Raw genomic sequence first — 16262 nt, forward strand, 5'->3', positions numbered from 1 at the left:
AATGAGGACTGGAGCGGGAGCTGACCGGGAACAATCGAGAAGCTTCCCTCGAGCGTTGACTTTGAGTTTGACCATCAGCTCGAGGAGAAGGGGGGGTACCTGCAGAAAACTCTCTGATGCCTAAGTCAGTACGTTACTTAGAAGTTGAGTAGAGAGAATTGGAATTCGATGGATTACCTGGACGTCGAGCCTCCTTTATATAGGCGATGACTTACTTCCATTATTTCTGCTTTGATGGCTGCATTTATTTACACACTTATAATGACAATTATTGCTGCACTAATAACAGTTAATAATTGCATACTTACGACCATCATAAACCATCATTCATTGCATATTTATGATAGTCATTCATTGCGCACTTATAATCATAATCATTGTGCGTAGTTATTGTCGTAATAATCGCCGCATTCATGACTAAAATTTAATGTCATACTAACTGCGGAGTTAATCGCCTTAATTGCAGGCCCAGCAGAATTTGACCACTCCCACAATGCCCCCAAATTTTCTATTTGGACACTCGTCCTAAGAGGAAATTTTCAATCTCTGGCTGCTTCAAATCTTGCCTCGAATATTTCCTCTAGCCCTGGCCGCCCCGATTCTTTCCTCTGGCCCTGGTTGTCCTAGCCGCCCCGAATCTTTCCTCTGGCCCTGGCCGCCCTGAATCTTTCCTCGGGCCCTGACCGCCTCGATTCTTTCCTCAGGGCGAAGATTCATTTTCAGCATGAGACATAGAATTGCCCCCATTTCCTTTTGAATCTGATCAACAACATTTTATTCTCCATATCCACCGGCCTTGGGTATTTACTCTGGCCACCAGCCTTGCACATACATTTCAACAACACTGACCACAAATATATTTCAAATATAAAAAGAAAAAGTCAGAATATGATTATTAAAGGAAAGAACGCTAGTCTACGTTACCCAGACTTTTGTCACTTCGGGCTTGTATTCCATCACTCCCAGTCCTTAGTGACAGAAATAGAATCCCGTCAGGGGCAGCTTCCGCCATCACTTTTTAGGAAAAAGTGCTTCCCACAGACGGCGCCAATTGTTGGTGTCGAAAAATTCCGTTGAGGAGTTTGACTCACCAATTAATGCGGACTGGAGCGGGAGCTGACCTGGAACAATCGAGAAGCTTCCCTCGAGCGTTGACTTGGAGTTTGACCGTCGGCTCGAGGAGAAGGGGGGTACCTGCAGAAAACTCTCTGATGCCTAAGTCAGTACGTTACTTAAAAGTTGAGTAGAGAGAATTGGAATTCGATGGATTACCTGGACGTCGATCCTCCTTTATATAGGCGATGACTTACTTCAGGAACAAGCCGCCATTATTTCTACTTTGATGGCTGCATTTATTTACACACTTATAATGACAATTATTGCTGCACTAATAACAGTTAATAATTGCATACTTATGACCATCATAAACCATCATTCATTGCGTATTTATGATAGTCATTCATTGCGCACTTATAATCATAATTATTGTGCGTAGTTATTGTCGTAATAATCGCCGCATTCATGACTAAAATTTAACATCATACTAACTGCGGAGTTAATCACCTTAATTGCAGGCCCAACAGAATTTGACCACTCCCACACGGGTTGATCCGTGACTGGCCCATTTTTTCGAATCGTGTCAGAATTGACAGTTCTAACCACAATCCCACACTTATTTTGTCATGTCAGAATATTTACTCAAATACACACCGGACAGGAGGTTTAATTTTTTTTTTTCCTACCAATGCCTCCGTAGGAACTTCTCATTACTTTTTTTTTGTTTTTCTCACTCTCCCTCACTATTCGGATTAACTCTGACAGCTTCACATGTAAAAGCTAGATTAAAATAATACAAAATAAAAAAGTTGAGTGAATTTACTTTTCATGACGTGCAAACTACGATTCCATTGACCAATTTTTTTTTCTTTCTAATTATTTAAAGGCACAGTTGTAAGTAGGATTACAAACATCAAAGGTAATATGAATGGAGAAATTTTTAGGTTAGTCGTACCCACCAAATCTCAAATAGCATTGTCATTGACATTAGCTAGGAGTGATGTAATGGTGTCATGGTGGTCAATTGATTATGTACTCAGTCGTGTTCAATTGTCGTTAGACTTAAATTCAACATTAGAGAACAATGAGCCAAATAAATTCATTATTTTGTCCTCATTATTGTTTGCCGAACATGAATGAATACATAATCAAATGATCACCTGAGTACAGTTCCATTAGCTAGAAAAAACACAGATAAACACACACACACACACATATATATATGTTTATAATAAACATAAGCCCACTTATTCACAAAGTGAAAGTAAGAGATAAAACTAAACCAAAATATAACACATCATATAGTTTCGTTCAGGCAATCAATTGATTTTTTAGTCAGCTGTGCTCAACTCCTGTTAGATCTAAATCCAAAAGTGTAGAATGATGAGACAGTTTAAATTAATGTATTTGTCTCATTATCCTTCATCGTTGAACTAAATTCAACGATAGGTGAGGACAATTAGTTAATGAATTAATTGACTATTTGAACATAACTTCATAGCCATAATCCTTGACGACCATGAATCTTCACTAACAAGAAACTAAGGTAAGCGACACAGTAATAATTCTAGTACAGTATGCCGTTATATCATAGATGTAGCTCGTGGATGTCTTATTTCATATGATTGTTGTTTTATGTATCACGTTGACTATTTGATCGAAAATAACAGACTAACCAAATTGCGGGGCAACCAACTAAAGGTAAAAGATTGCATTTAAAGTATTTAATTTTCAAAATAGCAAAAAAAAAAAAACAAAAAAAATTACAGTGCATCTAATCTACGTAGACGATTGCACTAAATAAGGAAGAAACAAATTGTCGACGCATATAGTTGTAAAGCGCAAGAGAGAAATAGACAAATGAGATTTTCGTGTATCTAGTTTATATAAATGTTTCCACTAAACAAGGAAATATACAGCAAAAAGTTGGCGCATCTAAACATACGGCGTAAGGAAAAATAAAGAAAAGAAATTACGGCACATCTAATATATGAATCTAATTATGGGGTGCATTCAATATAACAATAGAATTCGAGAGTTAAAAACACTGTTAAACTACGTAATTCTATCCCAAAAAACATGGTGGTAATTTCTACATTCTCCTCACCAGCCCTCCTCGTTTTGGTAAATAATCCCAACACATTTGTATGATTGTATCCATCTAATTTTGGTCATGCATTAAAGTTTTGGAGCGTGACATGTACGTACCTGGATATTTTCCCTTATATATCGGCCGACTCATAAACAAGGGTTTGGGGTAGATACAAAAAAAATCAAAATTTCATACCAAAAACCAAAAAAAGTTGAACTTTTTCAAACCCCCGCCTTTGCTATAAAAATAAAAGCCCACTCACATCTTGACATCTTCCCCACCCCCCTGTCACAGAAGAGGAGTCTGCTACTCTAGTTTTTCGTGCTGGACCCACAAAACTCACGAAATCCACGACCTCGCTCATATGGCTGACGTCGACGTCTCCGTTCTTCCCTGCAACGACGGCATTTGCATGATGTGCAATCAGATGCCGTCGCCGGAGGAGATTCTCCCCTGCAACACATGCACCTCCCCCTGGCACGTGTCCTGTCTCTCTGTCCGTCCCGATACTGTGGCCGAGGCTCTGGACTGGGAGTGTCCGGACTGTGCTCCGGCGGCCGATTCCGAGCAGGCTGCTGTGAATCCTGTCGGCGGCAGAGGTGACGGAGGCGACGACGGTCTCATAGCCGCTATCAAAGCCCTGGAGGCCGACGAGTCATTGACGGAGAGAGAAAAGGCCAGGAAACGACAGGCGTTGATGTCCAAAACCGCATTGCTGCCGTCCGATAGCGATGGCGCAGATTCCGAGAAAAAGATGAACGGTGGTAATGACGCACTCCTACGGAGCTTTTGCTGCACGATTTGCATGCATCTTCCTGAGAGACCCGTTACGGTTAGTACACCACTCTCTGCAAAATTCTTCTCTTTCAACTATATATTTGTTTCGGATAATTCTCACTTCTCAGCTTTCAGCTTTATAATTAAAACAATTAATTTCGTTATAAATTTTCATGATCCGAACAATTCATTTATGAATTTATCGAAATCTAAAATAAAATGTCTTAACGCAACTCTCTTACAGAAAAGTAATGAAGCGGGGTTTAGAAATTGAATTAACATTAGGTATCAGGAGTTCGATTGATGTTATGTTTGTTCAAATAAAAAGTACGTGTTTATCGAATCTTGGGAAATATATGTTTTTTTTATTGTCTCACTGATTTGTATTATTATTATTATTATTATTTTAATTGTGTTGTGGAAATTAGTGTCAAATGTGTTGACGGAATTGAATTTTGTTTTTTGGGGACATGTGACGGAATTGAATTTACTGATCCTTGTTTCCCAGACACCTTGCGGTCACAATTTCTGCCTGAAATGCTACGACAGATACGTAGCACAAGGAAAACGACAATGTGCAAATTGCCGCCAACCGATTCCACCGTCTCTGAGAATCAACGAGGTTCTTGTGAGGGCGATTCGTAGAGCGAACGTAGACAAACGCGCCACCGCAGGCGACGGCCAACGCCCCGTGGCGCATTACCTTCACAACCAGGACCGCCCGGACAAAGCATTCAGAAGCGAGCGAGCGAAGAAGGCTGGAAATGCTAATGCCTCGAGTGGAAGAATATTTGTTACGACTGCTAAGGACCATTTTGGTCCCATAACGGCCGAGTATGACCCAGAGAGGAATGAGGGTGTGTTGGTGGGGAGGACTTGGCAGTATAGGATGGAATGCAGGCAATGGGGGATTCATCGCTCTGTGGTTGCAGGGATTTCGGGGCAGTGTAGGCATGGGGCTCAGTCGGTAGTTTTGTCCGGAGGATATGAAGACGATGAGGACCACGGCGAGTGGTTCATTTATACCGGAAGGTATTGAAAGATGACAACCAGCTCATTACTGTTATATATTGATTCAGCTTCATTTTATTTGTTGTACTAATCTCGTTTGGTTACAGTGGCGGAAAAGATTTAAGTGGAAATAAACGGACGAACAAAGAACACAGTAAAGACCAGGAGTTTACGCACATGAATGAGGCGCTGAGGTTAAGTTGCAGAATGGGTTATCCAGTGCGAGTAGTGAGGTGAGTTGTGTATACCTTTGCTGCTGATCAAAAACCAATTTAAATAGGTCATTTGTCCCAAAATAGAAAAATGTTGGTCACTCAGAAATCTTGTAATTTTCTTTCTTCTAAGTTTGCACCATGATGATTTCTTGCTTAAGTCTAGTTTTGGCATTTGTGGACTGGTGGCAAAAGTTTTGCTCTACTGCTTGATTGCTATTGCCTCTGAGTCCCAACTCCTTTAGGAATAAAGATAGTTTGGCGTTGACAAATCTTACATATATAGTTAGATGTTTTCCATTAAAAATCATGCGTTTCTTTCCATATAATGGCACCAAAGCTGAGTAAGTATGGATTCCCAAAGAGATTACAGTGTCGCCGTAATACTATCTTTTGATGTTTTAGCAAGCATTTTCTCAATTGTCTTGGTTATTCTTTTTTGGGCAGATCCCACAAAGAGAAGCGGTCTTCATATGCGCCTAGAGAAGCAGTGGTGCGATACGATGGGATTTACAGAATTGAAAAATGTTGGCGAAAGAAAGGAACGCAGGTAAACAATCACTCATGATTGCAATAGAATAATTTACAAAATTAAGTCTTAGATTTGACTCTCAATATGTTTAGTAAAAGGGTTTTGTTCTGGCAGGGATTTAAGGTATGCAGATACCTTTTCATGAGATGTGATAACGAACCTGCTCCTTGGACATGGTATGGTATAATGAATTCCCCACACCTCCTGCTCAAATCTCGCTATTTCTATGTGCACAATTAACTTTTGGAAACTCATTCTGTAGTGATGTTCATGGGGACCGACCAAGGCCTCTGCCATTTATAAAGGAGTTGAAAGGGGCAACCGATATAACAGAAAGAAAAGGATCTCCATCGTGGGACTACGATGTAAGATTGTTTGGATTGCTGCTTTAGTAGGATTTAGCTTTACATTTCATATCGAGTTAAAAATGTGACTGGACATGTCATTTCTGGGTCTCAGGAAGAAAAAGAGTGCTGGTTGTGGAAAAAGCCTCCACCACTTAGCAAGCAACCAGTGGAGGATAGTGGGGATGCAGAGGAGGGGAAGAAAGTAAAAGTGAAGAGAGCTTATATGCAGAGACAGATTATGGAAGAAGAGATCCAGAGAGGTATAGTTTTCTGATCGCACTATGTATGTGATGACTTGTTTTACTATTATTATGCATAGTGATGTGTTTACGGAACAAAATGTGGCCAACGCAGAGTTTGGCTGTCATATATGTCATAAGGTTTTGACTTCCCCTGTTACAACACCATGCGCTCACAACTTCTGCAAAGCATGCTTAGAAGGTGCCTTTGCTGGTTTGACTTATATAAAAGAGAGGACATGCCATGGAAGAAGAACACTGAGACCACAAAAGAATGTCATGAATTGCCCGCTGTGTTCGACTGACATAGCTGAGTTTCTCCAAAATCTAAAGGTATGGCTGGCTGCTTTGTTGGGAAGGTCAATTGTAATGTCTTATGTGTTCATCAATTTAACCGATCGAGTTGATACTGATACATCTAATCTGAGCTTCAAATGGTTACAAAGTTTTACGAGTCTGTTGATACAAGCATAGTTGACTTATTCTATGATTTCCTCATTTGACAGGTTAATACGGATCTCATGAATGCCATAGAAGACATGCAGCAGAAATTGGAAGATTTGGAAGAGGAAGAGGAAGCTGAAAAGGAAGTAGAAGATCAGGAACAGGAAGAAATTGACAATGACGGTAAAGAGACTGTGGATGAAGCCAAAGAAAGCATCTCACCAGCACCCCAGACTGAAACTACACCGCAAGAAGCTTGTGAGCAAAAGAAGCCAACTCGTAAGCGAAAGAAGTCAAACAATGCCGAAAATGCGGTGGATGGTCATGCTGGGGTAACGGCCAGGAGGAGTAAGAAGAGTAAAATGGCAGTGGCAGTCTGATGGATTCATGATCAAGTTTTTCTCATGGTCATCCTATCAAGTTTCCTTCACCAATTGGCCCATCAATTCGTTTATAAATCTATTGTTCTCAATAAGAATGCTGGTCTGCAGCTCAATAAAGTTTTCTCCTATGCCATTCTTGAGTTCAGCTTTGTAAATGGTTGCGACTTTTTACTAAGCTTATAGTGTCGCTTCTCAAAGTAATAAAATTCAGGTCTCAATTTGATGTCAAGATTAGTGGCTCGCAGACTTTATGATCTCATATGTAAGATGAATAGTTCTAGTTCCTATCAATTCAAAATAACCAAGCACCAAGACACCGTAAGAATGCGAAGAACCATTCTATATTTGGTGAGTAGCTTTACACTAGGCTTGTACAGTATGTTTAGCACAAAATTCTTGTTCAGTAGAACTATAGACTAAACTGACATTGCGGCTCATCATACTAATTGGGATTCTAACTATACTACTGTTGCTCAAGCTTCTTAACCAAGGCCTTCTTCTCGTCCTCGGGCAGAGACTGGAATATGAAGACAGACTTGTCACCGATGTCATCCTTGAAAGTGAAAATACAGTCAGTTCATTAGCAAATGCATTGCACATTGATCTCAAATGGTAACAGAAACTGAAAAGGAAATCTTGATTACAACCAAGTCAATTAGAAGACTACCTTAATGGGTTGTGTGAACTTCCTGCCAGCAAATATTACAAACAGGGCCATCCATGAACCCAGTAGAGAAAGTTTCACTCCATCATCCATCAACCCACTCTGTATTTCAAATGCGAACTTCATCAGTGCCTCAATGAAACACGACATAAGAGAATGCAGTTGCCTTGGGCCCTTAAATTGGTTCTCCTAATCATTGTATTATTTAAAGTGAATGTACATGGAAGATCAATGACCCAATTTCTATAGTTCACTACATATTCAACATTTTAAGTGATCAATTTGAACAAGACATATGCAAGAGCAATATACCAGGTGCCCAAGAAGAACAATGGGTATAATGAATGTGAGAATTCCAGCTTCCAACTTTCCATAGCAAAGACCTGAGATAAGTTCAATACTCAATTTAAAGATTACTCTGATAACAATGCAATGTTCTACTTCTACATAGCTCTCATTTTGATTTATTCAAAATTACCTTCCTTGAAAACCAGTCCTGTGAGCGCTGCAAACAAAGGACCAACAAACCAAACAGCAACTGGGCTATCAACAACATACTGAACCAAGCCCTCTCCAGCTGGTTGAGCCAAGCATACATATGTAGCCAAAGACCCAACAACACCAAGCCCCCAAAACGCTTGCAAAGTGCGCTTAATCTCAGTCACATAAATGTGAATCAGAACCAACGACAAACCCAACCCACCGGCTCCAATTGCGTATATGTAATCAAGATTGGGCTTAACAATCTCAGTGGCCAAGAAACTGTCGGGCAAAAAAGCAGTAGAAGCTGCAATTACAAATGACGTAGCTGCAGTCACCAATCCAGACCTGTACAGAATCACCTGCCACACCAAAAACAACAGCCCAGAAACCAAAAAGGTTTAAGCTTTAGCAATTAAGATAGAAAACTCCATCTGGGTTTTATGGGATTGGTTATCAGAATAGCCAGTGGTACCTCTTTAACGTCGGTGGAGTCAACAGACCAAGGGCCATAGACGCCCTGATAAACAGTCTGAGACTGAGAGCTTGAGCTTTGAGCCTTGCACTTGAAAGACCCGAGTCGAATTGGCAGTCTGGGTGAAGAAGAAGAAGAAGGCCTTGGAAGCTTGGTGAGGTTTGATGCAGGAGTAGGAGTGACAATGGATGCACACAACATATGTGAAGCCATGGCCGGACCCAGAAGACAGAAACTTGTGTAGCTAATTAATGCAACTTCAATACCAACCGGGTGTTAATTTTTGGTGTTTTAGTCGATAATGGAAACCGTACTGGCTCTGTTCGGATGTGTGGACGCTACTAGAGCAGAGCGAGTGTGTGAAATGCAGTTCGAGAGGTGGTCGCGTCTAAAATTCGACAAGAAACTATATATTATAAATATGAATTTCTTCAATTGATGTTCAACTTTGTTGATATGGCCGAGTTGGTCTAAGGCGCCAGATTAAGGTTCTGGTCCGAAAGGGCGTGGGTTCAAATCCCACTGTCAACATTTCATTTTTTTTCCCTAAAATTGACCTTTTCATGTTTGGGCCAACTTGAAACTTTCAAAACTGTGTGATTTGGGCCAACTCTTTTTGGGTGAACTTTATGAAAATTAACTTGTTTTTGTCTAAACTCAATTCCCACATTAATTGGGCCATAAATAAGTTCAGAACGCCCAATTCTTGTGATTGGTATCATCATCATGATCATAAGTTCAGAACGCCTAGTCATTCAATTTGCAACTCCAAAACAAACACAATCACAAGAACATAAAGAAGCATCCGACAAACATTTTATATACTAATTACAGACCGATTCTCATGTACTTAGAGAAAACCTAGACAGCTACCTCATTTTACTCAAAGCATAACAAAAAGGATGAACACTTCTTGCTTTTGTACTGAACACGATCTAGGGTTTTCATTTCTCAAAACATAATGGAGTAAGAAGAAAGATAAGCATAGTAGCCGCAAAACTTGACATAAGTGAACCGAAAGCGTGGAGAAAAACCAGTGTGTGTCCCCTTATTGTCTGGGTCCCACTCCGATCCGCCCCGGCCTACATGTCGTTTTCAGATCTTGCCCTAATCCCATGCTCTGCCCCTTCCCCTCGATAGACGCGCCCACGTCAGCACTCATGCGCTGCATAATAAGCGCGAGGATTAAGGAAGCTTCTCCTTGTCGTTTTTTGATTCTGGGCTTTTGGACGGTTTTGCGGCTGGGCCCACTCCGGCCTAACCTTTTGCTGGGGGGGGGATGCAAGTTGGGTAAAGGCCCACTGGGTGCTTTAGCATGCGCATCGTTTAGCGGGTTTCAGCCATGAGTTGGGTAATTTGTCCTTTAATTTGTACTAATCGTCTATGACAAGAAAGAGTAAAGATCTTAGGGTTTTAGCGGTGTACGTCAATGCCACATATCTAATTTAAACATCACTATACTTGGATAAATGGATGATGGTTTCATAACTAATTCTGTGAGAACTGAGAAGAATTGTCAATAACGATCTTTTCCAAATGATATGAAAACGTTAAATGCTGTGTAAAAGGTTCTTGAATTCAGTCGACAATTTTTTAATTTGGTAAGAAATTTAAATACTATCCGTACGTTTCGGTTTATATTCTTGATCTTACTTGATTAGACATATTAAATATCTCTATCTAAGGCAAGTGGAGAATAAAGGGTTAAATTGTACGATATGACACATTACAGGTAGTGGGAGCCAAAGTTCAAAAGCATAATCAACATGTTTTTTTTTTTTACATAGCTTGTTATAAATTTGAGTGTTACAAATTGCATCACTTTACGTGCATCTAGGGTAATTAAGGTTTTTTGGGTTTGCTCCGACTTTTGCAAATTGAAACGTGGATGAAGTCGATACCGGCGATTGAGAAGTGATGATGATGGGTCATGATGATGGGAAACCCATGGTTCGTGCATTTAAAATAAAAGTCGGCATGCAGTAAAAGTGTATCGGAAAGCTGTACTATTATTTCACTTTAAAGTTATTTCTAATGATTTTTTTTGGTGAGAAATTGATGTGAATAAGTAGCGTGGTGATGGTGATTGTTGTAGACTAGCCGACTTAAAATATATAGAGCGTTTGTGGGTTGAGAAGTGTGTGAAAGGAATAGAGTGGGGATGGAATACTTTCTGAGTAATGTGATGTTGATCTCCTGCATACTTAGATTCGTTTCTTATAACAAGGATGTCTCTTTTGATTGGAGTCGAATATATATGAGGTTGATTGAAGACGTGATGATGGTGTACTTTTTCTCATAATATGGATATAAGCGAATGCTTGTGTACCGAATTATGCATATGCTGAAACATGAAGATCACTTATAATAGTGGATTCGAGTGTTTTCTGTACTCTGGGATGAGCTTCATTCTAATATGAAAACTAGTTTTCTCTCTACTATACTGACCGTCCGTTAATACAAAATATGTAGAGCCTACTCTCCATGAACACTAAGCTCAATATGTAATATTCTTTTATGCACGTATTTAATGAACCGCGATTCTCGTAACTCAAATAAAATATGTGAAATCTATTATAAAACTGCAGATACAATTTTTATGACGATGCACTTCATTTTGAGTTTGTTTTATACATTCAAGAATGTATTATATGTGTATGTGACTACTTGCTTGTTTTTTCTTTTAACAAAATTTGGATGTGACGCTTAGTTGCCAAAAGAAACAAAAAAATTTGGAACGTGAAAGTTCTACTGTCTTTCACTCATATTTGGATGAAAATCTATTTACAAACACTACTTTATTTCGTAATGCAAACATGCACCTTCCCCAACTGCAGGTCTTATATGGGATTTTGCGGTCCAAGTACCCTTATGCATCAAAATATAATGATAATCAACGGAACTAGAGCATACTCACATATATATATGACTGAGATAGACTACATATGCTAGTGTTTCTTTAAATGCATGGCTGCAACAATACATACGTAAAAGTCTGGCAAACTTACCAACCGAGTCTACTAGTATAGTAATGGGAAAGAAACAGCTTGAAGATCAAACTACTAGCTAGAACTTGAAAAATATATAAGAATAACATATAACAAAACAAATAAATGCTCTCAATAATATATTATTATATATATATATATATATATAGATCGAAAAGAACCTCAAAATTAAATAGCAATACTTATGCAGTACTACTACCACTAGCTAGCTACTACTCGCTCGGATTGCGCCTATTCCAGTTCTTGTTATCATGCTGATCTTCCTGACCATGATCGTCTTGCTGTCCTTGTTGTTGATGAGACGGATAATATGTTGATGGTGGAAACTGTGGAGTAGAAAACTGCGGATGATTGAATGGATTGGAAGTGTACTGATAATTCGAGCTGAAATCAATATCATTGCTTTGAAGCAGCTGCGCATATTGATATAGATCAGGAAAACTACTACTTTCCTGCTGCTGCTGGGATGCCGCAACCAAGGGAGCATCATGATGAGGAACGGTTGCAGCTGGTCGGCCAGGATTTCGTTCAGTGGAGACACTGCTGCCGCTACTTGTTGTGCCGGATGAACCCTGCATAAGGAAGCTTGAGTTGCCTTGAACTCGCTCAGGAAAGTTGAGCTTGGCTTTTGTGCCTTTGAACTTGAGAGCTGCATTATCATATGCAATGGCTGCATCCTCAGCTGTCTCGAAAGTTCCCAGCCAAACTCGAGCTGCTTTCTTAGGGTCTCGGATTTCGGCTGCCCATTTGCCCCAAGGCCTTTGCCTCACTCCTCTATAATGTCTTTTTCTCACAGTACTCTCTTCACAAACACACAAGTTCATAGCTTAGTATTATATATGTCAAAGTCGGACAAAGCAAGTCATAAGGGAGCTAGCCAGAAGAAGAAGAAGAAGAAGAAGAGGAGTGTCAGTTGCAAGTGTGCCCTATACACTAACATTAGTATATGTCAAAGTGTTATAAAGAGCTGGCTTTAACTATATAATCTTACTATATATATACATATGTTTTTCTTTACAAATTAACCTTCACTCTCAATTTCATATAGTTGAGTACCTATTGATTTTGGAATGTAAGATGACAAACTGAAAGTGATCATAACAATCTCATTCGTATATTATTCTGGAATGTAGGTAAACCCTCTTTTAGATAAACAATTTGAGCTTAATTAGTTTACCAAATCTTCCACAAAACTTAGCTACCTGAGTGCCAACACAAAACTATTACGTACAAAAGCATTTAAAGGTTAGATGCATGTCATTTTCAAGATTAGATAATGCTGAGGCAAGATGGACTAGACTTAGGAAAAACCAAAAGGATGAGACCCCACGGTTTGGATTGTAATTAAACTAATTAGTGAGGACAAACACACAAGATCTTGTAGTGAAATGAGAAGAACATGAAAGAATTAATGTCCCAAGAAGAAACAAGAACCAATTTTAGCTAGTTGGGCGAGGTATATAGAAAGAAGGTTCTTCACGGAAAGTAGCTTTGCTAGGATACATTGAACTTCATTGTCTACATTATTAAAGGACCCTATATGATTTCTACTAGAGTTCTAGTCAAATCTGCGTCTGGGTATTTAAGTCATACACATACTCACACAGCTGGTACAAGCTTGAAATTTTTGATAGGGCTAAAGGAAGGTAAGAGCAATCTAGCTAGCTAGTGATGACCAAGTTATATTATATATCTTTGTCCAAAAAGGAATTTGAAGACGGACAAGTGTAAGATCATTGCCATTTTGACAATGCAAATGCAGTGTGAAAAAAAACAAAGGGATCAAAATCAGAAACCAAATTGTGAAGCACACCTTACACACACAAATCCAATAGCACATGTCAGTATCATATGAACTAAATTAAGGAAAAAATAAAAGAAAAAGGGAATCAAAAGGAAAAAGAAGTAAATCAAAGATACTAGAAGCTTGGTTGGTATATGTAGCTATGATCTATGTACCTTGATCTTGAACCGGTTGAGACCGGTCCGGTTCATCTTTCACTGAAGGGTTTGATTGCACCTTGTTATCTTCTTCGGGGTTTCCGATAACTTGAGTGAGAGCAGAAACCATGGCTGACATGTCGGCTTCTGTCCACGAAGATTCGTAGCTAGAAGGAGAGAACTCATCGTGCCTCTCTTTCTCCTCCGACGTTTCCGAAGGAAGTGGCCGCTTTCCATGCCTCCGGTGATGATCCACCTTTTCGAGCTCGAGGTACTACTTGGCAAAGATGGTATATAAAGATGGTCTAGATTTGTAATATCCTGCTTGGTGTGAAGAAGATTAGGACATATATCAAGATTTCAAGACCAAGGATCTATCAGATCCGAGGGTATATTAGCGTTGTGGGGAGAGGTGGTAATGAAAAGAAAGCACAAGGGGGAGAGAGAGGGAGAGAGAGAGAGAGGGAGAGAGGGAGAGAGAGATCGAGATTGAGTACAAAATAGGGTTAAGAAAGGAAGGCTTTCATTGGTCTGATTTTTGAGTTTATCTTCTTTTGGTTTGGTAAATATATATGAGAAGGAAATGAAAGTTGTGATCATCCCCTGAAATTTAAAAAAGGAAAAGTTTTTGACCCCTTTCTTATCCTTTAGTGTACATAATTTTGGTGTAACCGTTATTTTGAGAACAGCGTCATCTTTGATTTATTCGATAATATTTATGTTTATCCTCTGATGTATATAATTTTAACGCTATTATTTGTTTAGACTAATATTTGGTTCGATTCTTTGATATCATTTATGTTCATCGTACGATGTATATAACTCTGGTGTTATCGTTTTTTTGAAAACGACCATTGTCCGACTGTCTGATAATAATTATACTTTTTAAAATATAATTTTCTTTCAATATTGTACATGATAATTTCAAAAATAATTGAAGACCAAACCATGTTCAAAGAAAGTGTTCTATTATCTAACCTTCTTTAATCCAACCTAGCTATATACAACAATATATCTTTATCTCTCTCTTTTTTTCCCCTGTTAATTCAGACTTCATAGAATAGGGTTTTCAAATCGAAGCTTTTTGCAAATTGACTTGATTGTAACTTATGGTTCAATTTACAGATCTGATATCTTATGGAGTTGTACCAAAATTGGACTGCACTTGCCCACTTGTAATCAACCTACGGAATTGATTTGGGTAGTAGTATTCCATTATACACCAAACTGACCCAGTTCTATATGTATACGATAATACGACTAATATAAAATTGGCCTTTGAAACAGTTAGGAAGCTAATATCAATACTTAATAGGGATTTTCAACCTAATTGATCGTCACGCCGTACGTGTCGCTGTTTTAGGGTTTCACGTTTCTGTAAGGAGGAGGATTTCCCTATAGCTATATACCCTCACATGGCCACTGTCCACTACTACTTATATTGATTTATATATGTTGGACTTGGACCTTTCTTCACCGTCGAAATGGAAATACCTTTATTATGATATGATTTTGGTTTATTATGTAGGTCAAGATCATGAACAAGTGCTTTTTAGTTTTTATTTCACGAGGGAGCTTTCAAGTGAATGTTTTGACTCCATCAACGTAAGTTAGTACGTGTATATAAACAAGTTCATAATTAGAATGAATAATCGTTAAAGTAGACTACCTCTATGTACTAGCACACTAATTTTAGAGACAAGCTATGATATTGTGATGTTTATAATACACTTATTTTATATTTATTTGAACAAAAATTACAATTTATATTAATCAAAATTACAACATTGAGAACAAAATTACCATATTCATTTACACTATTTACACATAATTAAGACAAAATTCTAACATTGACAACGAATTTGTAACAATGTTGTAGGTGGTGTAATTACCATTAATAGTACTAAGATTACACAAAATATGACTCATGTTACCACTTTAACAACAAATTTGTTGTCACATTTGTAAATGTGTGTATGATATATAGGTATGTATTATAGAATTTTCCCTAATTTTATGTAGTGCGCAGTGAAAAACTAGTGTTATTTGGTTTCAAACTAGTCTACAATTATACAAAACAAGTCGATTGCTTTAAGAAGCTTATATAAGATTAATGTGCCGATACGATTAATGCACTGTATATTCCATGAAGAAATATATATATATATATATATATATATATATATATATATATATATATATATATATAAGGCCTCCTTCGCAGGAAGCTGCGGACAATTGTTAATTATACAGGGGGAAGATTTTCTGCACATGCAGTTGCAAATAGAGACAATTGTTTCACATGTATTCTCATCTTTAAAGCCAGAAAAAGCCCTTCTTCCATGCTTTTATCTGGCTTTAAAGTACTTGAATATATAAGTTAATGTACATGCATATGCATGCGAATTCAGCTGTCACAAATCACAATGATACTGATATATCATTTTCCCGAGAGTCTGAGATCCTCCTCCTCAACCAGAAGAAGCACGAGAGATGGAGAAGGAGATCAATGGAGTAGTGGTAGTACTACTACTAGCTAGGCAGGGCAGGAAGGTGAACCGTGTCTGCAGGGGACAGACATATATGCATGCATGTTCACTT

General features: G+C 38.6%; 3 protein-coding genes and 1 non-coding gene across 4 annotated transcripts; 2 read left to right on the plus strand and 2 right to left on the minus strand.

Annotated features, from left to right (window-relative positions):
• Positions 1 to 3329: 3329 nt before the first annotated feature.
• Positions 3330 to 7322, plus strand: LOC112200760 (E3 ubiquitin-protein ligase ORTHRUS 2). Its single transcript, XM_024341770.2, has 9 exons — positions 3330 to 3980; positions 4434 to 4957; positions 5044 to 5169; positions 5596 to 5698; positions 5795 to 5856; positions 5943 to 6045; positions 6140 to 6287; positions 6382 to 6599; positions 6773 to 7322. The coding sequence occupies exons 1-9, from the start codon at positions 3513 to 3515 to the stop codon at positions 7088 to 7090; spliced, it is 2070 nt and encodes a 689-aa protein (XP_024197538.1). The 5' UTR covers positions 3330 to 3512; the 3' UTR covers positions 7091 to 7322.
• Positions 7323 to 7412: 90 nt separating this feature from the next.
• On the minus strand, positions 7413 to 9077 carry LOC112200761. Its single transcript, XM_024341771.2, has 5 exons — positions 8713 to 9077; positions 8236 to 8599; positions 8070 to 8140; positions 7761 to 7859; positions 7413 to 7646 (listed from the first exon to the last, which is right to left on the minus strand). The coding sequence occupies exons 1-5, from the start codon at positions 8923 to 8925 to the stop codon at positions 7557 to 7559; spliced, it is 837 nt and encodes a 278-aa protein (XP_024197539.1). The 5' UTR covers positions 8926 to 9077; the 3' UTR covers positions 7413 to 7556.
• Positions 9078 to 9162: 85 nt separating this feature from the next.
• TRNAL-AAG lies at positions 9163 to 9243 on the plus strand. The gene has a single exon. It is a non-coding gene; the product is annotated as a tRNA-Leu (tRNA).
• Positions 9244 to 11666: 2423 nt separating this feature from the next.
• LOC112201051 (ethylene-responsive transcription factor ERF113) lies at positions 11667 to 14203 on the minus strand. Its single transcript, XM_024342057.2, has 2 exons — positions 13680 to 14203; positions 11667 to 12522 (listed from the first exon to the last, which is right to left on the minus strand). The coding sequence occupies exons 1-2, from the start codon at positions 13798 to 13800 to the stop codon at positions 11933 to 11935; spliced, it is 711 nt and encodes a 236-aa protein (XP_024197825.1). The 5' UTR covers positions 13801 to 14203; the 3' UTR covers positions 11667 to 11932.
• Between the last annotated feature and the right edge of the window lie 2059 nt (positions 14204 to 16262).

This window comes from Rosa chinensis, chromosome 4 (assembly GCF_002994745.2).
Source record: "Rosa chinensis cultivar Old Blush chromosome 4, RchiOBHm-V2, whole genome shotgun sequence".
Classification (NCBI taxonomy): Eukaryota; Viridiplantae; Streptophyta; class Magnoliopsida; order Rosales; family Rosaceae; genus Rosa; species Rosa chinensis.

Coding starts and splice junctions, on each gene's coding strand:
- LOC112200761 (XM_024341771.2), bottom strand. CDS start 8,925: ATGGCTTCACATATGTTGTGTGCATCCATTGTCACTCCTACTCCTGCA. Junction 8,141..8,235: donor AGGACTGGTTTTCAAGGAAG/GTAATTTTGAAT, acceptor AACTTATCTCAG/GTCTTTGCTATGGAAAGTTG. Junction 7,647..7,760: donor AGTTCACACAACCCATTAAG/GTAGTCTTCTAA, acceptor TTCACTTTCAAG/GATGACATCGGTGACAAGTC.
- LOC112201051 (XM_024342057.2), bottom strand. CDS start 13,800: ATGTCAGCCATGGTTTCTGCTCTCACTCAAGTTATCGGAAACCCCGAA. Junction 12,523..13,679: donor TCAACCGGTTCAAGATCAAG/GTACATAGATCA, acceptor GTGTTTGTGAAG/AGAGTACTGTGAGAAAAAGA.
- LOC112200760 (XM_024341770.2), top strand. CDS start 3,513: ATGGCTGACGTCGACGTCTCCGTTCTTCCCTGCAACGACGGCATTTGC. Junction 4,958..5,043: donor TGGTTCATTTATACCGGAAG/GTATTGAAAGAT, acceptor GTTTGGTTACAG/TGGCGGAAAAGATTTAAGTG. Junction 5,857..5,942: donor GAACCTGCTCCTTGGACATG/GTATGGTATAAT, acceptor CTCATTCTGTAG/TGATGTTCATGGGGACCGAC.